Source organism: Toxotes jaculatrix, chromosome 24, assembly GCF_017976425.1.
Source record: "Toxotes jaculatrix isolate fToxJac2 chromosome 24, fToxJac2.pri, whole genome shotgun sequence".
In the NCBI taxonomy this organism is placed as follows: Eukaryota; Metazoa; Chordata; class Actinopteri; family Toxotidae; genus Toxotes; species Toxotes jaculatrix.
This window is the reverse complement of record NC_054417.1, coordinates 6,345,266-6,372,550: the sequence shown is the minus strand read 5'-3', so window position 1 is coordinate 6,372,550 and position 27,285 is coordinate 6,345,266. Positions and strand designations below refer to the sequence as shown.

The window sequence follows — 27,285 nt, the reverse complement described above, 5'->3', positions numbered from 1 at the left end:
AGAGGTGGAGGGAAAGAGAGGTGAGGTATGCAATGCAGGGAAGCCAAAGGGGTGGAGGGTGGTCAATGAATAGAGTGTGTGTACTGTATGTGTGTGTGAGGGGTAAAGAGAGCAAAGGGAAAGGAGGTACTAACAAGGATCATTTGAGGAGAGGGGAGTTTTGGAAGGGAGAAAAATAAAGTCCAGGACTCACCTCCCCCCCTTTCCTTCACGGAATAAAGTTACCACACCTCAAGAGGGACAGAGAAGAAGGCAGAAGAGAGTGAGCTAACAAGAGAGAGAGTGAAGGAGCAGGAGAGTGGAGGAGGTAGAGCAAGCAAGCAAGAGAGGGAGGGAGCTCAGATGAGGGAGACTGACTAAGGCCATCAGAGAGAGAAAACGAGAGCAGCATTCCCTTCCCCACCCTCTATGCACCTCGCACGTCTGGCATGGATCTGTGTCACCGAAGCCTGCGTGGAACCGCCAGGAATTTCTGGGAATACTGTGGATTTCTGCCGTGAGCCTGGAGAGCCCTCGCGTGGCACTTTTTTTCAGAATGCCCTCTGTGTCTCTGTCTCTGCCCTCCGCTCTGGCAGGGAGGGCCAGGACATGGGTTTGCCTCTCCTGCATGTTTTGGGTAAGAAATCACAGTCAGGGATGTATGCAGCTCTGAATGTGGGTCAGTGCTCAGCAAAAGGTCAACATCATCATGGAGAAAGATCAGGATTTTCTCTGTTTTTTCATGTAGTCAAGTAATGAGTGACCTGATGGCTTTTTTTCTGCCCACAGGTTTATCAAATGCTCTAAAATGATCCTTCGTGATGTTGTCAAGTGGGTGCTTATGTTTATGTGTGAAGAGTGAAGAGGTGAATGGTTCATGATCAAAGGCTCCTTTTGAAATCACAGCACAGCAGCACCACTGTTGCCTTCGACTCTGGCATGTGTTTGCTGTCTGGCTGAAAGTTGGAGGTTTGATTGGAGGAAGTCTGGTTCACAGTTTACAAAATTTACACAGGTCTTTCTTCATTCTAACTAAATCTGGTTATTAGATCTCTCCACTATGATCCTTCACTAAAGGTCAAGTGCGTTTGGTCCTTTCTCATTCGTCCCACTATGCACTGAATAGCTGCAAGAGCACGATGGGCAAATCTACAGTAGTCGCCTCCGTTCCATGATCCGGGCAAGACTAATCTAGTTGACTGCTCTGTGGCGACTCGTATCGGTGTGTTCTTGCATCAAGTCCACGCGGCCTCGGCACTAGAGCTATTTCTGGTTTCTCCTGTATAATTTAATCTGCTGCTGCTCGCTTCTCCTCCTATCTGGGACTGGCTGAGTGTGTCAGGAACCGGGGGCTTTCCACGCAGCATCTTGGTTAAGAGTAAGAAAGAAAAAGTCAGGCACGCCAACACAGCCCGGGACACGTGTGGAGTGTGTGGACTTCAAAACATGAATAGGGACCTGAGATCTAAGATCAAAGTTTTTTTTTGTGTAGTCATAGAAATTCAGTGTTTAAGACGGCTTTGTCCTTTGTGTTTGAGAGACCCTTCCTCCTGTACATGTGAAATGCAAAAATGCCTTTTAAGATACTCTTCAGCCATATAATCATATGTTAGCATGAAAAACTGTGGCCCTTTTTGTGTTAACATATTGCCACATCACACATTACCCAGCTTTTTATGCTCTTAGTTGCCGCACAATACCATCTTTATTAGAGAAGTAGGTGGATTTATTGCTTTTTTTGTTGTATAATGTACACAAAGTGTGTAATGATCGCACCCAAGTGTTAAATGAAGCATCTGTCCTACTTTTCAGTGGAGGAGAGAGCCATTTAGATGCAAGGGGGAAAGAGGCAGGGTGGAGGAAAAGCTCCCACGCAGTTCATATGCAAAGTAAGACGCTGAGTTGTCCAGATGCAAGGCTTCCAATCCAACATTATCAGCCTTCAGCTCAACAACAAAAAGAGATGAACACTGAGGAGGAAAGAGGGGGAAAGACTGATGAGTGTTGTGAGGTGTGACATCAGCATGGAGAGGAGGAAGAGTAACGAGCAGAGGCTGAGTGACGTGCGAGAAGCGTGTTCTAAGAAAGCTCCTCAAATACATGCTATTAATAATTTATCAGCCCCACGCACAGAGAGAGAATATTAGATTTGACACGCTGACAGGAACAGCCACAAATGCAGGCTAGTTCCTACAGCACTGGCCAAATACTTCTATGAGCTCATTACCGCTCTACAATATGCTAAGCAGCTCTGCTATGAATAACAACAACCGTTATTTGACACAGCACCGGCGATATGATTTTTAACATATTCACTGAAGAATTTCCTGCCGTTGTTTACCCAAGTGCAGTCCGGGTGCTCCACTAAGACCTGGGATTATGTTCATGGTGTTCTCCAGTGTCACAAGTTGGACTACAGACTGTTTTCTTATGCCAACCATTCTCTATTTCATTTCTTCTTTCTTTTCTGTCTCTTTTTCTCTGTAAAACGGTGAGGCAAGCATGAAATCGTGCACGTAACTGGCTCAACAGTCAGATCATGCAGGCGCACTGGAGGACAGACCTTTAGATGTGCATCTCAAGATATCTACAGTGAATTACATTAAAGTTACAGCATTGCTCTCATGTATGGCCCCAATCAGTTCAACCGACTTTTTCAGATTCACATTTGTGTTATTAACAGAAATTCTAACTAAACACTTTGGCAAAGTTGGTTGTACAATTGTGTGTCCATGAAATAACTGCTTCTTGCTTCTTGATTTCTTGTGGCTTATTTGTAAGCAGCCTTATTTATTTGTAAACTATAAATAAGGCTGCTTAAAAACTACTTCTATTTTGTTCTGTGTCATAGTCTAGTACAAGGCAGCTGAAACACTGTAAGCCAAGATGTATGGTAGATCCATCATGTCTTCAGTTGTCTAACAGAGTCCCTTATTGACTGAACAGAATCCCCTGAGAGCTCTGAAAATCAATCCGGCTTTGATTGGACCGTTACTGCCTGCCACGCCTCTGTGTGTGTCGCCTCTGTACGAGTGTGTGACGTGTCTCAGTGTGTGTTTGTATGTGTGTGGCCCGGCATGTATTAGGAATGTCGTTTCCCTCCATTAATAAGAGTGAATCCGCCAGCCCTGCCTGGTGATTAGCTTTCGTTGAGTGAGGAGAGTCGTCTGAGTCGTGAATCTGTCTCACCGTCTCCACGTGCAACCGGGCAGCAACAGCACCATTGTCCATATACTTTTATTGGGATATCACTTTTCTGTCATCTGAGGAACTACTCATTTTTTTTCTTTTACAGGAATAGAGCAAATTTCTGTTATAGTATAAAAAATGCAATAGAGAGCACCTTCAGTTTCAGTATAAATCCTGTTTATGGGCCATTTCTGATGCACTGGACAATACAAAAGGTCAAGTACTCTCATGTGGCTTCATCAGCGACTGTTGTTTTTGAGGTTGTGACCTTTTGCAGTAAAGCTGTCCAAGCTTTATTGCTGTATTGTTTTAATTCATCCTGTGTTATGATCTGGTTTAGAAAAAAAATAAATAATAGGAAAAAAGTTTATTTTTTCAGGCATGTAATAATAATGGTGATGATATTTGTGGTGGTGATGGTGATGTCTATCTCCATGTGACATGAAACTGCACTCAGACCTAGTTTTGGTTCACAGCCTCCAAAGGGACCTCATGTCCTCTTCAGCTGCCACGCAGGCTGTCTGTCCACAGTTAGAGATCCCTCCAACTCTCAGTGGAGCTTCCTCCATGCTCTGGTTTTTCTAACCAGTGCATTTGTGCATGTGTGTATATGCATGCATGGTGTGTGGTACTGTATCTTCTAGAACCAGACTGCCCTCTGAGAGTGCAGTCATCACTCTGGTTAAACAATACTCTGTGTATCTGTGAACAGGTGATTTATATGCGATGTGACCACACGCCTCCCTCCAGACCCCCAGGCCACCACCAGCCCACCCGTGACCCAGCTTCAGCACACTTCCCTTGGGCACTGTGCACTGCTCTGCCCCCACTTCTCATACCCAAGTCTGGATCTCTGCCCATGAAGTTTAGTAGATGCTGGCTCGGATGCTGTAGATCTGTCAGTAGACTATTCAAACATCAAAAACCTTTATGCTTAAAATAATAGGCAGCCACTGGAAATAAGGGCGTATACCCATCGTATTTGTCTTAAAATGCCTTGTTTTGTCCAACAAACAACAAAGATACTCAGTTTTGCTGAAAAAAAAAACTTTCTAGGGTGTTCCTGTTATTTTGTCCACCCTTATGGCTTATGGCAAGTGCAGCATGTAACTGCATGTGTGTAAAGACAACCACACACACCTGCATGCTTAAAACGGTGGCATGTGTGTTAACATGAAACACAAGGGAACACAGACCTGCTTACAATCTACATTTCAAAGCCACATCTGTGTTGTGTTCTTGTCCTGTACTTGCTGTGTGTTGTTTTTGTTCTCCCTGAGATGGACTGAAAGAGAGGAGAGCTCATTAGCAAACATGGCATTCTAAGTTCATTAGCAGCTGACTAATGATCATAAGCAGCCTGGACTTCATGATCACAGCTCATTGATCTTTGTGTCTCTCTGTCTGCATCTGGTATTGATCATATCGCACGCTCATGCAAACTGTATAACAGCTGCACCCGCACGTACGCCAGTAAACGTACGTGTTTATAGGTTGATTTGATGCATCCATATAACATCACACACACACGTAAGCAGTGAGGTAGTTACACATACACACTCAGTGTTTCTTGGTTTGCTGAGGCTTGAAGGAGGAATCTACTACAAACTGGCAACCGGCCCATAGTGTCAGACCACTGGGATCGGCTGTATTCAACGCCATAAATAAAACATCATGAGCTCATATATATATGTTGTTGTACACTGATCCATGCTCCCATGATATATGGATGTAGAGAGGGAAGGAAATGGATTATATTAGTGCCTTAAATTTGTAAAAGTTCAGATCGGTGTGTTACATTTTTTTGGCTTCTTTTGAATTGTTCTGTGCTTCATGTTTGTGATCCTAAAGTCGATTCCCAAATGTGTTGATTTCCTCCAAATATCAAACGCTGACAGGTTGCTTTTGGTTGAAATCAGTGAGTGTGCCTACAGTAACAGCTTGACATGCTTTACTACAATTATGTGTACTTCTGTTCTGCCAATCACCGATGTGCCCATAATCACAGTGAAGAGCCCCTCGGGGGTTATAACCAGAATAATGACTATCCTGATAAGAGATTTCACTCTCCCCTCAGTTATTTTCCCATCTACTGTAAAAATGTTCATAAATGGAGGGCCATGGGACAGCACCTACATCAACCCCGGAAGTTATGGTTTTGAGTTTTTAATTTAAGGGTCGTTGATATGAAGGCTTTTAGGATCCCCTGAATTTTGTGCTGAGTAAAGCAGGTTAAACAAACATGATCTGGCAACGCAGTTTCATCCAAAATGTCTTGTAGACTTATCTTAAACATGCTGCTAATTTCAGCTGTTTGAAATGCCATCTGTGTGTCAGATTCAGAATGATAGCCATTCAGTTACACTGCATTATGGGAAATGTAGGATCCACAAATAGCATTTAGAGTAGTGTTTCTAAATCTTCAAAATGGCAGAGGAATTGTGTGATTGTGTACAATCCAGGGTTGTGTTATTTTACTGCAGCTCCATCTAAGTTTCTTTACCCTTAGACCAGATGGAAATCCATGACCATGCCATAACTTTCATGTATTTATGAAAACTTCTTTATGGAATATGAGAATTCATGAAACATGGAAATGTTGATACACTCAGACACATACAAACATTACAAATATGATCCAGGTTCTCGTTTCCCTTCTTTTTGTGTTATTCTCCTCCTCATTTTCTCTCCCTCTCTCTCACAAAGGCTCCCATTGTTCCTGACAGAATTTCAATTTGGTGGAAATTGAAAGCAGGTGTGGCTCTGCTTTTTCATGTCGGGGGTGGGGGGAGTGCAGGACTTTTCTCTTTCCCCGGCCTGTTACTTTCTGTGGGGCCTGTTCCTCATGCTTGACTTCATTGAGTCATGTCGTCCAGTGTTTGGTCTGGTCTTGGCATTCTTTTTCTTTGTCCTGTTTTTTTTTTTTTTAGTGGATGACTCATTCGCTTCCTGTCTTCACCTTGTCCATCAGCCAGGTAGTCACTCATTCAGAAAACCATTCACCTCTTCAGGTCACCCACACACTTTCCTTCACACAGAGGAAAGTCTTTACATGTGAAAAAGAGTATTTGCTGCAGCCTCTGGGATTCCTTTGCTGTCAGATGCAACTCCAAAAAAGTTTTCAGAAACAATAAAAGCTGTTTTTTTTTAAATGAGAAAAAAAATTGCACCCCAGAGGAGAACATGTGATCCTTCTGCAAAATCTTATACAGAAAAACAAAATTCAGCAAAAAGTGTCCTCAACTTCCAACTTTAATCTCTAATGGCCTGTATTTATTGCACTATTGTCCCTCTGTGACACATTAAGGGACACTAGGGGACACAACAATTAATGGACTACAGGGTTTGTGTCAAATTACATCATTATGCAAAATGATACTGTACATCTTTACTCCAACATGCCCCTTTTGTGTTTTTAAGCCATTCTTCCAATTCATGCGGAAAGACTTTCCTCTAACTGAGCTATAACTGGAACCACATGGGGAGTTTTACAAAAGAAGAAGCATGTTGGCCATACATATGAGAACGAAACTGGAAGCTTTGTGTTTGTGTGTGCGAGGACAGAGAGTGTGAGCATGGATCTGAATGCCTGCGCCTTAGTCCCAGATGTAGTTGCTCGAAAGGCACCTGGCAAAAACAGGAGGTCCAGACTACAAACATTTTAATGTTATACTGAGACTGTCCTCTCTTGACAGGGAGGCTATGGTGAATAAATAATTATAATTTGAGTAATGGAAATTTAAAGCTAGATAGCTGCTTACCTGCAGCTGAGGCTAAATCAATCTTAGACAATAGTCAGTCAAAGATTTTTCCTAAAAATCTCAACTTAGAGCTTTTCAAACTTTGTGACTGACTCAGTGTTTTTGTCTCTAATATGTAATTCAAGTATTTGGAGTCCATGAAATCATAGATATTTATATGATGTTCATCAAAATGGTTGCCATCGTACTAAAAGCTATTTACCATGTTTTCCATCCCATTCATTCTCTCATTGTTCACAGGTCATTGAAATTTTTCGATTCGTCATTTGTATGTGCCAGGACTAATCTGTGTTCATGTGCTGTTTCTGAGCAGAAGGACAGAGCGGTGCCTTTGAGAGAATTGCCCCCCTCCATTCCTCTCCCTCCCTTCTTTTTACTTCCCTCCCGCTCCCACATCTTGGCTCTAAGTGGGGTCGCGGTCGAGGTAGCGTAGTGATGCTTTTCATTAGCTAAGTGCAACTGGGGGAGAGGAGCACAGAGCCTTGATTTACTGGGCCTGCTGTCTATATGCCTGGACACACACACATACACACACACTCACAGAAACACCTTCTCTCCTCTTTCTCCATCATTGGCTCTTAGACTGTACACTCTATCCCTTCATCCCTTTTTTCCCCATATACATCCATTTCCCTTCCTCTCTCCTGCTGTACTTCTCCTTCTGTCTCTCTACATAACTCCCCTTTCCATTTTCTCTCCCTGGCCTCTCCTGGGAGTCTCCTTCTAACACGACACTGAGGACGGGCCTTGTGCTTTTTCAGTTTTCTGTACTGGCTTGTCATGTGGACAACTGCTTTCAGATGTGCACCACGTATTTTGAAATTTAAGATTTTTAAAATCAAAAACCGCAGCCTTCATTGATGATCGACACCCTCAAAAGTGATTCCAAGTTCTGTGATTGTAAATTTTTAGATTTTGGCAGCATTAATGATGTATGATGTAGTATTTAAAAAAAAAAAATCATCTTGGCTGAACATTAAAGAAGATTTCAGCATAGTTTTCTTCATGATACACCATGTTGTATTGATAAATATACTCAATGCAGATGGCATATTTTTATATTTTTTCTACATGCTCATATTTCCTCCAAACTTTCACAACAACCATCAATTTTTATTTAATTTTTTTTACTTTGATGCCTTGTGAATTTTCAGAGCGTGCAGAAAATGTAAATGCTTTCATGAATCTTATTATTTTGTTAGTGATTTCTGAAAAGGAAGGTCTGTTAGTTTGCAACAGACATTACCAGCATTTGTTGTTAAAAAAAAAAAAAAAAAAAGAGTAAGTGATAAGGGGCAGTTCACCTTATCCTGAAGGTTCTTTGAGCTTGTTCTTGATATGAACATCAGGGGGCAAACTATTTTGTAGCAGGTGATAAAATCTTTCATGCATGGTTTAGAAACTGATGGCATTCATTGGTGAATTGGTTTTCTGATTACATGCCTAACTGTGAGCTTTAGTAGCATCTTTACTCCCTGACAAAAAAAAAAAAAACATCTTTCAGAAAATGAAACGCAGTATATGAGAGCCAGAGGAGACTGCGAGGGTAATTTCTATTGTAGGAGGCAGGGGCTGAGTATGATCTCTCTTTCTCTCTTGGTTGATTACCTGCCATTTAAGCTGCTGAGGCCCTTTTCCCTCTTTCTCTGAAAAAAAAAAACAAGTTGAATCCCAGATGCTACATGGCAGCCATCCAAGAACCATTTGCACCCCTGTTGTGGCGATACTCACTGTGGGCCCGTGTGCCAGGGCGCGCATGCATGTTTCTATGTGTGTGTCTGTGTGCAAACTTGTGGTTGTACGTTTTCTCTCGTTTGTTTTTTTTTTAATGCTACCTCATCCATCATTGTTTGACAGGACACATTGACCCAAGTTGCCGTGGCAGCCAGGTAACCATGGCACCTGCCTGTGACACAGCTGGCTGCGTCTGATTGGTTTAACCGGCGGCTTTCTGCCAGGTCATCTTTAACATCAAGGCTGTAGAGTGGCACCAAGGTGCTTCAACTGCTATTTATAAACCCAGCTAGGCCCACACTGCAAAAGGTGTCCCTCCTACTGAGTTATTTAGTCTTAGGTTAAGTCTGAAAATCTTTTTTTCTTTTTAGTAATTAAAGGTGTATCTCCATATTTACTTGTGAAGTTTGTTCTGTGAAGCTAAGCATGAAACATATATTTTTTTTCTTATTATATTTAAAAATGTTTATTTAATTTAAAATACTGCTACATTTCAAAAATATATTTCTTAGAAATTATTTCATATTCCACTGGCAGGTGTTTCTACCTTTCTAAGTGAAAAAAGTGATCATGAAATGATCATATTTCAAAATCAAGGTCATATTTATATGTTGTGTTATGTTGTTCTTCATTTTGCATATTTCACTTCCTCTGTGCCTCCCTTCTGCACTGTTACACGCTGCCCTTTTTAATATGTCTATCTCGGCAGTCTTCCAGTGATCACGATGGATCTCGGTCAGCTCAGATTTCATCCCCTCCCTTTAATGAAACTGTGTGTGGACGAAACGTCTGTGATCTGCCTGTGTTTAAACCTGAGCTGCTGCTCCATACGTCAACAAACACATGGAAGAAACAGGTCATTAATGAGATGGATGGCAGAGTGGTTGTTAATTAAGCCATTTACAGGAATTATCAGCATGTCTGAAGCATATTGTTTGTGTGAAGCTACCTGTTGTAATATGCTGTGTCTGGCTCTGTGCAGCCAAGGACAGCCATGATTCCTCTCTGGAGCTTATAGCGAGCGTGTCAGAGTGTGACAAAAGCCATTAAGATTTAGGGAGATAGGGGAGCGAAAACGCTGAGAAATACACTTTTGTAAAAGCTTTGAGCCAAATTGACTGCGGCACATGGAGAGAGGAAAAAAAAAAAAAAAAAGGCAGTGGAGTTTCAGAAAGCAACCAGAAAATGAGCTCACAAGGCAAGGAGGCAAAGGATTACTCAACTTACTCTTTCTTTCATCAGTGAGCCTCATCACACCTGGACTCCTTTGTAGTAGGAGTAGCTCTAGTAGTAGTGATTATAATTAGTTACTGAAATAGTGCAAACAGTATCAGTAGTCGTAAGCAGCCACAGCTACCTGCTTGTATTAATAGCAATGTAGATCCACAGATGCTATTAAGGAGTGTGGATGATGATTTGTGCTGTGTGAACACTGACATTTGATTAGTTCCAGCTTTGCTCAGCAGAGGATTGTATGGGAGAGTGCAGAATTTACAAGCATTCTTCTGTTTTTAGCAGAAACGTTGCAGGAACAGGACATAATTGGAAGCACTCACTGACAATTGGTTGGATTGGTGAAATTAGCGTTAATTATTCCTGGAGGGACTCATTCATTCATTCTTTCTAGGTGATAGTTGGAACAAGGTGTCTATAAAATACTGCTTTCAATAAAGAGCGCCGAGATTTACAGACCAGCAGAGCCCAACCCAGACTGGCCCAGCTGCACAAATACACATAGGAAATGACATCATCATTATGACTCACTGAGGAGGGTGTTCGGATAGAGGGACGGTGGGAAAAGAGAGCTCAGTGTAGGGGAATCCAAGAGGGTGTTTGTTCTCCTTGGCCTGACTTTGAGCCACTAGACAAGAAAATGCCAGACGAGGAAATAGGAACAGAGCAGATCTTGAATTTGCTGTCTGTCCTTATTGCCTTTTTTTTAAGGAGTTTGACCTTCAGATTGGGAAAAGGAGTATGAAAGTAACAGCCTTGTACGTAAACCCTGAATAAATCCCATGCAAGGGGGAAAGCAAATGCATCACCGGACGGAAAACTGTTACAGAAAAGAGAAAAGATGACTTTGGTGGAGCTCTCAAGCTTTCACTGTCAGATTTAGCTGCTTTAGAGTTAAGTCACCTTCAGATGGAATACCAGTGACCCAGTTACTGTAGTATTGGCTGCATTTTGTATGCTCCAGGTTAAATTAATCAAATCAAACACTGAGTAATGTTCAGCTGTTTGGAAGGAAAATCGCATTTTAACACAGTGATGCTTTGAAAGGGTTGGAAATGTCACTACATGTCAGGAATAAATTAGGTAAGTCGTGGAATTAATTTCTCAAAGGTCTTTAGGGATCCTTCTTGTTGTTATCCTGCCAGTGGGCAGCATGCACACATCATCTGCAATCCCTTCATCATCATCATCATCATCCTCCTCCTTCCCTGTATTTTGATATCTTTGCTTTAAGGGAGGCAAAAATTGTGCGTGTACTCCTTCTTCACTGCTCTGCTCAGGTTTTGGTGCAGTTTCTAGAGCTGCTGTGTCCTCAGGCTGCTCTGAAAAATGTTTCAGCAGCCCCCTCCACACACACACACACACACACCCAGAGAATACAGTGCATACACTCACATAGACACACATACACTGATGTATACACACACAGGCGTACATCATTCCTAGAGTTTTTGAGGCTGTTGGCTGCTGTGAGGCTTTCTCTCTCTCTCTCTCTCTCTCTCTCTCTCTCTCTCTCTCTCCTCTTCATCATTAATTAGTCATTTAATTAGAGAACTTCAAAGTGAAAACATCCTCGGCTGGTGGGCGGACCATGTCACTGTGCGTGTGTCGGTGCGTGTGGGCATGTATTTGCAATAGCGTGACACCAAATAATGTCAGTTATGAAAGTGTGTGATCATGCAAATTAATGTCTTTTTCTGTCCTTTGTTAAATTGCACAAAAATTACATTATATTGTCGAAAAACATGATAATATGATGTTTACATTTTATCATTTTGCCACTTTTTGTATTAACTGAGCTCAGAAACTTTGCTTTTGATGGTTGTGTGTTTTGCATTTGCTTGAAAAATATTTAAATAATGAGTTAGCCATCAGTATTATATCCTGAAGAGAAGATTTTCACAGTCCTTTGTTATAATTTATCAACAGCCTGTTCTTTAGCTTTTAGGGAAGAACATTTCTCATTTTCACATATGAAGAAAAAAGTAATCTCAAGCAAAGTGAAAATTAAAGTTAAAGAAACACAAATGAACGGGTCAACTGAAACCAAATGCCATCAAAGACTGAGACCCCATGTGCCGCCACAGACGAATATATCATTGCTGAATACCAAATGCGTTTCCTTTGGCCATGGATCTGCTGGCATCAGTTCAACCGACCCGCTCCTGATCTCTCTCTTCCTTCCTCTTCTTCCCTCAGCCCGACGAGCTGGAGGGCGTCCACACACACACCTTCAAGCTGAAGCCATTCAAGAAGGCCAAGAGCTGTGATATATGCAAGCAGGCCATCACCAAGGAGGGCCTCATCTGCAAAGGTGGGTGTCTGGGATGTTGAGCTGAACTTTGAATCTGAGTAGACGGCAGATTAGATGATTTGTGACCAGACAGTGTCGGGGTTAAATTCCAGGACTGGCTGAGAGAGAGGTTCATTCATGAAGATGTTCTCACAGAAGGTATTTTGACATGAAATGAATGCACCACAATACAAAACTGCTTTACAGTATGTATGTGTCTGCCGTTTCAGCTTCGGTTTCTTTCCCCTCCTCCTCCCTCCGTTTAAGCCCCAGCCTCCCCTCTCATCCAGTCACATGTTTTCAATTCTAATTTTAGAAGAACTAAAGGTTTTATTGTCACTCCAAGAAAAGTCCAGGGAAAATTAACGTTAGAGGACTCCTGGGCAGCCTCGCATTTTCTCTGTTTCTTTCTTCTCTTCTCCCTCCATCTCTCTTCACACACATTCACTCCCTCTGCCTTTCTTCCTTTTTGAACTACAAACACAGTGTCTTTAGCAGAGGCAGAGCTGACAAACACGCAGAAGCCCAGCAATAGGAGAGCAGGCCTGTATAGGGCTTTGGCTGAGGATTTGCTGTTAAAATTAGCATGGCTGCTGCTGCTGCATTAGCCTAGATAAGAGGGAAAAAGGAGAAAGAGGGGTGAGGGGAGTGGGGATAGAGGGAGGCAGAATAAAGAGAGAGAAATTGGGATATAGGGGGATTGGGAGATAGACATGGAAAACAAAGGAAAGAGAGTGCAAAGGGGAGCATAGGAGAATTACTTTCCCTTTCATCCCTCTTTTGTTCATTCATCCTCTATGTAAAAATACAGGAGAGTGCACTAAGCTCTCCCTGCCAAATGGTAGTCATCCAGCTAAAAGCCCCAAACTACCTCCTTAAGTCCTGCAGCAGCAGTTTCGTGAACACACTTGATATATTCAGCAAAAATGATATTTCTATGCATTTAAACAGGAGCCTTTACTGTATGTTGACAAGCAAAACATCTGGACACATGTTCGTCTGAGCATCCATCCTGTCCTTTACGGTTACCAGGGAATGTTTCTAGGTGCCCTATTGAAAAGGCCAGCTTGCTAGGGGGCATGTGGCCAATAGATAAGATGTGACAGTGTGTTGTGCATTCTTACAGATGTTTGCATACATGAGCATGAGAACTGACTGACTAACTGAGACTGTATTGTTACCTGCCTGTTCTTCTGATTTACTGTTGATGCCCTGAGTCAAAAATGTCAGACATATACATGTAGGCTTCATGTTGCTGGTTTGTTTACTTGGTCTCTGCGTGTTTTTCCTTTGCTCCTCTCTGAAATGAAGCCGTGTGAGATGAGGTTTGTGCCTCCTGTGGATAAGTGGGACTCATTAAGAGTGCATAAAACCATACGATGATAATGATTCCCTCTGGTGCCTGCGTGGATCAGCTCCATGTTTCCCAGATGCAGTGCAGAGAAAATTTTAAGAAAAGTTGCAGCGGAACATGAGCAGATATTTGCACCAACGGAAGAATGAAATAATATCACAGTTCTCCAGTAGTTTTCAGGGATTATCTTCAATCCTTGAATTTATACAGAAAGAGCACAGATGTCTGTTGTACTTTGAGTTCAGATTATTTTGTAAAACACTACATGTGTCCACACCTATCAGAGTTAATTTAACACTTTCACACTGGTTTGGACAGCTGCCTCTCTGACTGGACAGATAAATATTCACTTAAGATTTAACATCTCCAAATAATTACCAATCAGCACTCCACACACAAAATTACCCAGTAATCCATTTATCACCATTACACAGGTTTACCTTAATTAAGCCGAGGGTGTTTTTCTAACAGTCTCCTTCTCCTTAAGACCACCCAGAGCAGCCACCCCTCCATCGACCCAGCACCCACACCATTGTCACTTTTTTCTTGTTCATTTGTTCTGCTCATACATCACAAACCCTTTTACACATACACACACACACACACACACACACCACCTGGGGACCACCTAGGTTGACAGTGAGCCAGCAGGTGTGGAGGGTCAAGGGTCGTACCTGCCGCAGACATCAAAAACATGGCCATTTCATGCCTGGAGGTCGACATACTCTTGCTCTGTCTCGGTTTCTCATGATAATATAAATATTTAACTCATCTAATTCATATTTAAACCTCTTTTTAGAAGTATTTACTCATAGTTCTGACTTTATTCATATATCTTATTTTACTTACCGTTCTAACACCTCTATCTAAAGCTCTAAAATAAGTCAGTGTTCAAGTGTGTGAATCAAAAAGTGAAATACTGGAATACAAACAAATTAATGGAAGGATGTTTGGATGTTTGCTTTAAGTGGCCACTTGGGGGCAGCACCACAGCATGTTAGCATCAGGACACACAGTCAGACAATACACTCAGCAGCAATGATGGGTTTAGATGGGTTTCAATTATTTATGGCTGTGTTCTTCTTTTCTTTCTGAGCACTTGATTTGCAGAATGGAGAAGTACTCTTACTCATGCATTGATCTCATGTGTGCGTTTGTGTTGTTCAGTGACATTCAGCTGTGATTCGTCTGTCTGCTCTTGTCTGTTTAAAAGACGTTGTCTTTTCTTCTTTCAGCGTGCCGGTTGTCCTGCCATAAAAAGTGTGAAGTAAAGGTAAGTCACTGAACATCTTTTACTGCTTACTATTAGTGAAGTCTTACGTGTTGTCAGTACTTAAGCAACATATGCCAATATGTGCACATCAACACTGCCATACACACATGTAAATTCATATTTACATGCAAGCACACACCCATCATCCACACACACATATGTATTGTACACGTTCAGGCTGATAAACACACATTTTAACATACTATGCAGGATTTGTAGTCGACCTTTGTGGGGCATCGTCTCTGCTTCCACACATGGAAAGAGGAAGAATGCATGGGGAGAGTAAATGAAAAGCAAGGAAGGGAGGAATTAAAAACGCAGAGAAGGGAGGAAAAGGGCGGAGGGGAGGAGTGTAACAAGACTATTCTTAGTGGTTTTAGTTGTGACTGGTGGGGAGAAATGTTGAAATATCTTCTCCTTTCCTCTCTTTGCCCCGATTCCTATTTCCTCCCCCTTTCCCCCAAAAACATCCCCAAAGCCATCGCTCTACCAAAATATTACTATAGGAACAAAAGCTGTGTGTTCCCAAAACATCTGAGGAAAAAGCTGCCAAATACCTCTAAAACCAGGCAAAGCCATTTGTGGTGGCAATTGGGGGAATAATCAGGATAGCCAGAATCATGAGTCATTCATTCTGGTGGTGACAGACATTGGACAGGAAATGTTTTGAAGGAGGAGGAGTAAGAGGTGTGTGTGTCTGAGAAGAGAAAATGGTGGGAAGGACTGATAGTAGATTATTATTATGTTGAAAACAACAGAGGGAAATTGAAAATTTGGTTAAAAATTAGTGTTGGCGCAAATTCTCTAATCCTTATTTGCTAATGTGCTTATCCCAAAATTGGTTTACTAGTGCCCAAACATTTATTTTGGCTTTATCCAAACAAATGACCCTTAAATAAAACTAAACAGGATTGTTTCAGGCTGTAAAAGTGTGGAAATGTACAGTCTTTGTGCAAATACAAGTGTGGATTTAGGCAGATGGTGAGGCTTTCTTCAGCTGACTCCATGGTGACCTTGAACTGTAAATTTGTCATGAAGCACAACGAGGTTGTTGCCAGCGGTTTGCAGTTCACCAGACGTGAAGATAACTGCTGCGCTGCACTGATTTCTTTTTATGTGTTTATTATTTCAAGCTGCCGCAACTTCCATCTTTATGCTGTACAGTAACCAGGACATTAAAAGACAGTTGTTTGAATGATTTAATGGAAGTGTTATTATGTTTTATGCAGCGTCTCTGTGTTTTTATGGCATTTTAATAAGGCCTAGTCTGATTTTAATGAGGGTGTGATGAAGGTAAATGCTTTTAACATATGATGTAAGACAATATAAGTGATTTATTTATGTCTGCACCATCCTCACTTAATGACTTTAATTTGTTTATATTTTTGACTCATCTACTTTTGGTCTCTGGTACCTCAAGGTGGCTTTTCTGTCACTAACATCAAGTAATATTTAGTATGGGTAACTCTGTTTATCACCCTGATAAATACTGTAATAGTACAGATATTTTTTAATTTGTTTAATTGAAATGAGAGGATAAATGTCTCAGGAGCAGTTGCTTCAAATGGAGGAGGTGGAAAGTGACTTTCAGAAGCAGATATACAGTAAGATGTTCATTTCACATGGGCAGTTAAAGAATCTGACTTACTGCACCTTTGAAGTCCATAAAATATATTGCCAGAATCCCTGTAATCTTGTTGTCAGTGGAACGATTAGTGATATGTTTCCCTTCCTCAGCCTCATTCTGCTAAACTTTGAAAATCTGTAACCACATGCGGTTCCATCATTACCTTTTAAAGCTTATGAAAATGTCTTTGCCGATCATCCAGAAGACAAATGTCCAGTAATGTGCCTTGATGAAGAACGGCTAATAGTTTCTGGCTACGCTTCATTTTCTGTTTTCCTTTCCGTCCAACCACAACCATCTCTGTGTGAACGTCTGTTATTGGAGCCCTTAGAACGCTTGAGCTCGGCGACAGATACGTTCTTGTCCCGCAGCATATAGGAGACAGACTTTCGGTGACCTCAAAGTACTTCTTATGGGTGTCTCTGTTGAGGTGGAGGCTTGTCGGGACAGGGGTGTTGTGGCTGGGATACTGCCTGAAATCTGGCTGGACACCCAAGTTGTGGGTTGCAGACAGAGGTTTCTCTGTTCGACAGGAGTCTGGTCTGGTGGGTCCTCATACCTGACTCCCAAGCTATGGGTTCTCTGGGGCTTTTTTTCCATCATGCTGGGAAATTTTGGTGCAATAAATCAGATGAACACGAATTTAAAATTTTCAGGCGCAGAAACCAAACTGTTTTTTGACTAATTGGTGTTTAATAGGCCATGGACTCGTTAAAATGAAAGCATATCTCGTCCAGCAGTTTTAAGGGCTTAGACATTTATACTCTGTGAGTAATTGAAAATTCTCTTTATATAATGTGCTTAAACTATGAGCATTCATAACTTAGTGTAGATTTATAGTAGGTGATCTCTGCCTGACCTGTGTTTTCATCTTGTAACTGTTGGAAGTTATGGCAGCAGTTGTGGAACAAATTGAAAGCGCAAACTTCTGGCATATTATCAGTTCTAACTTTGTCTTATCTCCTGTTTGGAGCTGAGAAAGTAACATAAAATTTTTTTATTTAAGATTTCTTTCTGAAAACAGTTTTGGGAACTTTTTACCTGCAGTTTACATCCAGCACAGAAGTGTGTGTGGACCAGTTTGTTGTTGACTTGTGCGGCGTGTATGCTTGCCATCACCATGGCAACTTGCCTGTATTTGATGGCTGCTTCCAACAGTTTTATGGGCTAACTCCTTTAGGGTCACATGTAGATCAACACACTCCCACTGGCTGGATTCAGACGGGTTCAGTTTGGCACTCTGACATCAGAAATATGCAAACAGATCCACCCAATCACATACCATCAGTATCCATGTGTGCAAGTGTGTCTTGTGTTGACTGGATAGCGCAGCGTCTGTAAGCTCTCTGTTCTCTCTCACCCTCCATGGAAACAAGCCCTCATTATTCCTTATGATTTATCCCTGCCATGTCCTGGAGGAGCCTCCTGGAATGCCGTTGCAGTGGTTTGTGCTGTTCGGGTTGGAAGACACAGACGAGGTTTGGCAGGGAAAGGTAGGGCCAGAGAGGAATGATGGGAAGAGGTTGGACAAGACGAGTGAGAGCACAAGTTTGAATATTCCTCATGTAAACAACAGCCCTGGATAGTGTTTTCGCCCCTGGCTTCGTTCTGTGAAACACTGTTTACATGTTTGTGTTTTTTGCTAAATTCAATGTGGTCCTGTTTGACATGCCAAAAGTGTTGCTGCTGCAATTCTACCTCTCCCATAAGATAGACAGATCCAAGCTAACATTTGACTGTGCTGTTAAGGTATTTCTATTTTTTCTCGTCTTACAAAACATTCTACATGTTGCAAGCTTAGATTTTGCTTCAAGAGTTGAGTCTGGAACACATCACAGCTAATTAAGGCAAATTAGGTTGTATACCTCAAACAGGAAAACTGTGAGGAATCAATAGATCTTTACATAACTTAGTGCTTCCCCAAAAGTCCAAAACCACTTGAAAAGGTGCTTAAAGTAGATGTTGTAGATATCAAAATCAGCATGATTCTGTAACTGTAGATCTATTTTAGGGTAATGACAAAATCCAAGACCAGCTTTATTCTGTTCTGATAATAGTAAAGGTCATTCATCAAGGCCTAGACCAGGTAGGGAATTGTTAACCTTTTACCCAGATTCTCTTTTGGATTTAGAGACCATTGCTCACTGCTACCGCCCTGCCACAGCACTCAGCGTTTTCAACACTGGACACTGGCAAGTTTTTGTTTGGCGAGTATTTTTAAAAATCTCACGACTTGTTTACTTATTGCTGAAGTCAGCTGGAGCCGAACAAAGTGCTCTCGTAATCAGGCTTTTTCACTTCCTGTAGTTACAGATGTTCACAGATCTTGGAGCAGCAGCAGGAGTTAAACAGGACAAGTAGGAAGTGAGTCACAGTTGCAGTCCAAGAATAAAATAACAGAGGGTGTGAGAGATATTAAAAACAAAAGGAGCATATTCCCGTTTATGCTTTTGTATTTCACAACCTCTCTGGTAAAGAGCAGTTTGTTCTCTAAACATCATATTGTCTCATATGGTTTGTTCATAGTAATCTAATAAGTAAGCATTCTCTAGAAACTCACTTGCAACCTGTCTGACCTCAAGCTTTGAAAGCGCCCTTGTTTTAAAGCTGTTAACATTCTGAAGCAAATCTGGCAATCCACTCACATGCTGAATTTCTATTTTTAGAAGATCTAATAGTTCCTTTGTAATACAAAAGAAAATCCTGGGGATATCATTGCTGTGAGCAGACTCCTGTTTCATCTCTAGTGGCCTGTTCTGTCAGCCTACTCCTTAGTAGTGAGTGAACTCAGCTGTGTAGCTGTTTCTTGCAGTGATGTTCAAAAAACAGCGGAACATTTTAGAGAGAGGACTGATGACCTTAACTCAGGGTCTGCTCGTCTAACAGCAAACTGTTTTTACTGTTCGAAACTGACTTTAAAGCTGATTTGTTTGTGTCTCAGTCCATTCATGCACATTCCAAACTCGACTAAGCCCGACTTGAAATAAGCTTGGCTTCCTCCAGTGCAGAATTTCGAGGTCGTGTTTTGAGGTCTAGGTTTTAATCCTGGCATCCTAACATTTTAATCCACATCCTAACATGTGTGGATGTGTGAAAACTGGGAGAGGCCTTTAATTAGGCCTCAGGCAAATGACATGCTCTATAAAATGCAACCCAGAAGCTCTTTATTATTACAAGAGGCACGGGTGCAACCCCATTTTATCACCTACTGTAAAAACTCTGCTCTATTTGTGTTACTCTGTCTAAAGTGATCACTATGTGTGAGTTTAGTTGCTAAATTTACTTTTCCCTCTCCAAGCTTCCATGACTCCTTTTTAATGGTGTTGAAGAGGCTTTTTTCCTTCTAAGGTTCTTTTTTGTCTGCTTTATCTTCCAAAAGGAGAACGTGCACGGAGCAAAACCAAAAACACAGTAAGATGTGCACAGAAGTAGGGATGAAGAGCGTTCAAGAATGTTGGCATGCAAAAGAGAGTGACCATCCAAGCGTGAAAGTGAAAAAGGTAGAACAAGAGAGAGAGGTAGAGGGTGAGGGAGGGGGGAGAGAGAAAATGATGAGACACACACGTGTGTGCTCAAACACACACACACACACTTGCAAGAGCCAAGCCTCTTCATTCCTCAGCAGCCCTTCACAGAGGCAAGTCTGTTTCCCCGACTCAAACACGTCACATCAAAGAGCCATCACAGCACGTCTCCATAGCGACGCCCTTCAGTGGTATAGATGCAGCACAGTAGTCGGGAAATAGCACTGGCAGACAAACCATACGGGCGGCCTAATAACCGGGTGCTAGCAGATGACTGATGGCCCAATTTACCTCAGTCCTGGTCTGGAGGTCAAGAGCTAAGTTCACCCCGAAGTGTCCAAAACCCAGCGGGAGGTTGGCAAATATTTTTTCCCCCAAGTATTTTAGAGAGTAAGGATCGTAGGGTATTGTCTGTTCAGATGAAACATGCGCCTCTTCACAATATCAGCTGTCAACAGGTGACAATATAGTTATGTAACTTTGCTCCAATTCCAAGATACAGTTTGTTTATAAGAGAAGTAAAACCTGCTCGTGTCATTGATCCCAAACATAAATAATGTCACTGTGTAGGGTAACATACTGTCTGTGAATTCTGTCTGGCAAAGAAAAGGAATATATATTTGTTTATATGCAGACCATATAAAATATCAAACCTTATTATTTCCTTATATTTGCATTAATAACAATGTTTTGTGGCCATTTGCGTGTTTTGTCACCTTCATCAAATGTGCAAAAACAGCTTGTGGCAAAACAAAAGTGGTCACTTGAATACTTTTCTACATTATTTGGGTTTTAAAAAGGTCAGAAGGAAGTTTTTGCTCTTACACATAAAGCAGTGCAGCAGTCTGTGGCACCCCAAACAATGAGGAAGTAAAGTCAACATAAGAGTTCAGCGTTGACAAATATGAGCTGAGGACTTATTGCCGTTTAGAAACAAGAACAGAAAAGTTATTCTTCCTCTCTCTATTCTCCCTCACGCTCTCTCTGTCAAGCATGTGTCAATAGCTACAGAGAAGGCTGTGAGGAAAAGGAGGCAGGGGAAAGAGAGAGAGACAGAGAGAGAGAGGGAAATGTACAGAGAGAGCAGGACAGCAGAGGGAGGGATACAGAGGGATACAGTTACTGTCTGCCCCCGTATGGCTTTTGCTCTCTCGTTTTGGGTACCGGAATCGTAAGGAGCCCCTAGCCACTTTCTTGGCCTTATATAGCGTGTTTCAAAACTTCTTGGCAGTTGACAAGAGGAACCAAAGCCAGCATTATAAAGACTGTATCCTGGTCCAGTCCAGAGGCTGCGCAGACATCTACACACAGAATCGAGTTCAGTAGCTCTCTGGCACGCGTTTGGGATTACTGCTGTTGTTTTGAGTGAGAGAGGTGGAGGAGGAGGAGGAGGAAAGTGTCTGTATTTGGTACTCCCTCTCTTGCCCTCGTTCTGTCTCGGAGGGGGGTCTGAAGGCAGGGAGAATGCAGAGGTAGAAACAAGGCAGAGGGGGAGAGAACAGAGTGTGTGAGAGAAAGTGGCACCGGTGTGCAGGTAAGAATATAGTATTTCAGATGCATGGTGGGGGTTTTTTTTGCAGTAAATTCCATCTGTAATTTGGGTGGTTAGCGATGTTCAGTAAGGTTTTTTAAATTTCCAATTCTTTGCATTCTTTCGTGGCTTAAAATGGGTCTTCAGAAAGACAACCTCAAGCAGAATTTTGAATGTTTTGAGCTCATAAAAAGGCTGCTGGAGTATGGGTTGTGCAGCTACATCGAAAAGGGATTTTTGGACATCATTTCAGCTGAAAATGCTTTCCTCTGCATGTTCTCTGGATGCAGGCTGGTCTGCCACACACTCATGGGAATGTTGCTCCCATGGGAGCAGAGCAGACAGAGTTCATGTGAGTTGCTGTTTGAGGCTCGGGAGCCTTTTCATGACCTGCCGAGCAGTGATTTGTGGCGGCAGAGTCGGAGAGAGACGGGGAGCAACTGGTCAACACAGCAGGCAAACTCTCTCAGCGTAACCTGCATCTGTTTTGGCATTGCAAGATATAAGTAGAACAGTTGGTCAAGTAGAATGTTTGCAGGAAACATCTTTTATTTCTTCTTTTCTGATTTTGCTGTGCACTGTCTTTGCTTTCCTCTCACTTTTTCTCACACCTTTTCTTCCTGACACCTCTGAGAGAGGATGCAGACTGATGATGGCAATCACTCACCTCTGATCTTGAGCTAACACAAGGATGGCAGTTAAACATGAGTGGTCAAGAGGTCACAAGGCTTGTATGTCCTGTCTCCCACTAAAGAGCCAAAACAACAGAAAGGAATGCAGTTTCATTACCGTACCAAAATTAAACTACAGCGCATTTTTCTCGAGCGCTTTGTGATTCCCATTTGAAGACATTACATAACCTTGAACCTGATCCTCTTGCCCTGGCATCACACTTTTCAAATTGGTCTGAAGTCTCAAGGGAATACGCTTTACCACTTTCCCCACCTTGTCCAGAAACCCTCTTTAACTGCCAGAAGAGCCCTAACTCATGTCTCCCTTGCGTCTCATAACATGAAGATGTTCTCTAAGAGTGATGCTCTGGAACGGCTGCTTTCCCAGTAGATCTATCCCTTTTGAACTACTTGTCTCTTCCATCTGTCTTTCCCATTCCTTAATAACATACCTAGTCTCCCTCTGGTCAGTTCATCTTTTGACACATCAGAGAAGTGAAACCTTGGAAGCCTTTAAGAGAAATGTTGAGGAGAAAAAATAGTCAAGTCAAGTCAGTTTTATTTATATAGCACCAATTCATAACAGAAGTTATCTCAGGGCACTTTTCTTATTTAGCAGGTCTGGAGAGAGAGAGCAGGAGGAAAGATAACATAGCACAATGCTAGTTCCACATAGAGATGTAACAATAATAAGATTGATAATGATAATTGTAGCAGTGGGTGTAGAGCATGATCATGGGGCCAGTAGCTGTTTTGCAGTCACAGATCCAGACTCTGCAGCTCCGGAGGCAGAAATACTTGCAGAGTGTAACAGGAGGAGAGAGACGAGTAAACACCAAACTACAGGAGAGAGAAGAAGCCAAGTTACTAACAAGCATTATTAGGAAATGGATGCATACGGATGGAGAGGGAGAGGAGGACAGAGGAGCGTGGTGCGTCATAGGAGTCCCATTGAAGTCTAGGCCTATAGCAGCATAATTAATAGATGGAAAGGAAAGCTACAGAGTCCAACATTGTCTTTGCATATATATACACTGACTCAACATTAATTTTAGTGATGTCCAATGGGTATAATTGGGTGTCATTCCCCTCAACATGAATACCAACATAATACCAATTGTATTTACACGTATCCTTAGCCAGCAGTTTTAAATACCATAAATCACAGAAAATCATCTTGATTGCCAAATAGAAATGGTCTGACATGTTTGTGCAGAAATGAAGTTTTGTGTTTTGTTTTGTTTTTTCAGATTTCATTTTAAGATATTTTACTGTAGGTTTCATGAGAAGAGCCCACAAACAGAAACTGTGACGGGTAAACTGTGAAACCTACAAGGTCCTCGAGCTGCGTCAGCTCTAAAGTATGTGCCGGGAAGTGTTATAAAAGCAGTAGTGACCGGAGAGGATGGCATTTAACATGCAACCGCACAAGAGGCCAAGCCTGAATTAGTAGACTAGGCCTACCCGCTAACTTATTTCTGTCAATAAGTGACAGGCTGAAGAGGAAAAATAAAGAGCAAGTTTAGATTAAAAGGAAATTTAAATACAAGCCAACACAAACAATCTGTTTTCAGATTTACACTTGTAAGAAAAATGCAGACAAAAGCATAAATGGAGGCTTTTACAGAAGTTATTGCAGCAAAACAACGTTCACGAATCCTTTTGAACATCTTGCGTTCTAGTAACCCTATATTTTATTGTGCTTTTCTGTGTGTATACCATTGATTTTGGCTTGGCTTTGATTCTTAATTCTCGCTTAACTGTGCTATTAGTGGTCAGATGAGAGTAAGCATCCTGCAGCCACCCCTAATTAAACAGGAACTGATAGGCGAACACTGTCCGGAACAGACCAGTCAGCACCGTCCAGCACCGGCTCCATCCAGTAATGATGAAAACATGCTTGTTTTTAACTTCCATAGAAGCCTGGCCTTTGAAGTGTTACAAAATTTCTCACATTTTTTTGCAAATGCATCTGTTTTCCCACAAGTGGAAACCAAAGATCTTGCAAATCAGGTGAGCTTTGGTTTTAAACCAGCGCCAAATGTTAGACCTCTCCCACAACTGAAACACCAAATTAGATGACCTAACTTTTATGATATGCGGTCATGCCCCTCTTGCATAAAACTCCAAGGCAGGCTTTCAGATTCGGAGGTTTTCAACCTGTGTCCAAAGTGAGCCACAATTGCACATCTGATATTCATCATTTCTTTGTTTAATGGGGTATTTTGTCGTCTGAATCTCGCAGTGATTTGGTTGTAACCATACAAGGGGTGAAGCAGCCAAGCCAGAGCCCACTTACCACTCAGTGTGGCTTGACCATGATCAAATAGCTGCTTTCTCAGTGATCCATGGTCGTTGGCCTCTTGTGTATCGACTTGATGAAGTTTCTTTGGGCCTCAAACCCAACACTGGCATGTCGGTTTCGAGGTGAAATAATGTCAGTGCCTTTATTGGATGCAAATCTGAGTTCACTGGCAATCAAAATTGTTGAAATAAGAAGGCAGTCCACAATGATGAATCTCATTGTAAATAACCTTCTGTATGTTGTGGTATATTTTGTCGGAACCATTTATGGTAGAAGAAAACACAATTTTTGTGCTTATTTATGGTGTGTTAACCATGTGGAAGTGATTATGTTCTCATGTGAAAAAATATAAGCCCTTCTTGTGTTATCCACAAGATTTAGATTGTGGATTCTTCACGAGAAGACCAGGAACATGTCACTTGGTAGATATCATGTCGCCGACAAAGCATCCAAATAGCTTCAGTGGGTGTTTTTTGTCTAGTTTTGTCATTTGTGCAACCATCACAGGATGGTTTTCATGCTGTGGGAAGACCCTGCTTGTGTCATGGTACCTGGTGTTGATGGACGCCAACAGCTGCCAGGCAGGGTGCTCTACTTTACAAAAACTAATTATTTAGACTTTCTGTGGACACACACCAGCCCTTTTGCATCCTGTTTGGGTGCAACGCCCTCTGAAACAGCAGTGAGACCTTCACGGTCCAACCCAGACTGAAAGGCATGTTTCACTGAGTTTGGCTCTAGAAATCCACCAAGTAGCTTAGACCCCTGACAAAATAACATGTTTACAGAGCGTATCCTGTTTTAAATTGAATCATGAGCTGGAATAGCTGACTCTTTTATAAATGATAGATGGTATTTTAGTAGTGAAACTTTCCCACGCAGTTTTCTTTTTTGGCAGCATTCTGCATGAATCATTTATTTTGTCATTATCTCACTACTCCTTGATTTATCTGTCCTTTTAAATTCTACATCAGATACTGTTTGACCGTTGACGGCGTCTCTCCACATTGCCAACAGCGCTCCTGCCAGAGACACACTGCCACCCAGTCGAACATGGCGCGTTACACACTTGACATTATGTCAAAATGTCAGTGCAGGAGAGGAACACGTTCTCCACCATCACAGTGCTCAGCGGATTTATTAGCCCTCCAAGTAAAACAGAAACCCAGCCGATGTATAAATCCCTCTGAAGGGGCTGTTTGAGCTTCAGTCCTTATTTGGCCCCCGTTTGGAAAGTGAAGAATTTACTTTCTCAGGCATACTGCCATCAGCGCGGCAGTGGCTCTTGTGTGGGCAGGAGGAGTGCTTGAGGAATTTTGAGTGTGGTTGGACCAATGGCAGGCTTATTTATTGGAGCCAGTGAGATGATTTATGCACAGTGGCAAACACATGCTTTCTCCCATCAGTTAGGCTGAAGTAGATGAACGGCGATCAGAGGGATTATTGCTAAGTTAGAAGGGTAAAGAGGCAAAAATTCCTAAATAAAAAAACTCTGTAAACTTTTATTTTACCATGCAAAAGGTTTATCTCTTCTGTGTATCTGCAAAAATAATAAACATCATGCCGTTTTATGTGTCAAAAAGCACAAAACTAAAACAACAGATGCACTCCAAATGCCTGTAATGTGAGAGAGTGCAAACCAAGCATGCAGGTTGCTGAGCAAGCCAGTCATACTCTTCCTTGCTTATCCGAGGATGCTTGTTCAAGCCTGTTTGAAGTGTGTGAGAGGGAAGAGAAAATAGTTCATCACTTCTCTGCCTCAACTGCAGCGCGTTAACTCATTATACAGTGATTCAACTCAGTGGACCGGGCTCCAGAGTCATGCTTTGATATTCCGCTCTCTGCTTTTCCATATGAACCCACTTGAGCAGCACTTTTTGCTGAAATCGTTAAAGCTCTTGCTGATCCACGCTCTGAGCGTGAGAGGGAGGGAGGTAAAAGACGAGGGCAGCTCCGTGAAACTCTTGGGACACACCTGAGCCATTTGACCCTTGTTGTGGCTAATTCAACAAAGTCCTGTCTAAGCTCAACTCCGTTTGCCCCCTAATGAGGCCTCTCGGCTGGGCTGAGATTGCTCAGGGGCCCCCCGGTGACTTGCTTGACTCCTTGTTCTAGTTCAGTGGCTTCCCAGACACCCCTCGTGACTCGATGAGATTATAAGCTCGCTGTTTTAATAGCCTAAACCCACTATGACTCTCCTTCTCTCACTGTTGGGGAGTTTTCTTTGTGGTCTGCTGGTCACTTTGCCAGAAAGAGACTGGGGAGACACATTGGATGGAGCCTGATGAAGCCCCTTGGATAAGAGGCGAAACGTCTTCCCAGACAAACATATGTCCAGTTGCCTTCGATTCAATTTTCAAAGAGAGGACATTGGATGGAGTTGCAGATGGAGTTGCACAAACAATTTCTGACAGTTCAGGTGTTCAGGTGTTTGTCTGGCCTGATGCTTAAGCGCGTGTCAGGGCCTCTTTGAGATTCATGCGCTTTCATCCATCTGAGCGGGTAAGAACCATGTGAAGCCTGTATTAGTCTGGCTTCCAGCTGCACTCTCCATATATGGATGAAGCCACAGTAGCTGTTGTTCTCTCGCTTTGTTGCACAGGGATGTGCTGAGGATTTTATGTTGCGTGGTGAGACACGGTGTTTGAAGGAGTGTAAAATCATGTGATTATGATGTTGGTGTCTGTGTTATCTCTCTCCTACCTCGTTGAATTTTTGATATAACAATATTTGCAAGCAATTTTCTTGGCTGTCTGAATACATTCTTAAACGAATGAATTGTGAATCATATGGCTGCTGCTCTATGTGGAC

At 42.1% G+C, this 27,285-nt stretch overlaps 1 protein-coding gene across 5 annotated transcripts in view; it reads left to right on the top strand.

Moving 5' to 3' along the window:
- The first annotated feature begins 447 nt into the window (after window positions 1–447).
- Window positions 448–27,285, top strand: part of tns1a (tensin 1a) — a 68,479-nt gene continuing 41,641 nt past the window's right edge. For 2 of the 5 annotated variants that reach the window (XM_041032156.1, XM_041032157.1), the window contains exons 1-3: window positions 449–616; window positions 12,096–12,210; window positions 14,779–14,816. In XM_041032156.1, coding sequence (XP_040888090.1) covers window positions 536–616; window positions 12,096–12,210; window positions 14,779–14,816 — 234 coding nt within the window. In that variant the 5' untranslated portion in view covers window positions 449–535. Of the gene's footprint in view, window positions 617–12,095; window positions 12,211–14,778; window positions 14,817–21,298; window positions 21,502–27,285 lie in introns of those variants that run through there. The other 3 variants (XM_041032155.1, XM_041032158.1, XM_041032159.1) reach the window with 3 other exon arrangements.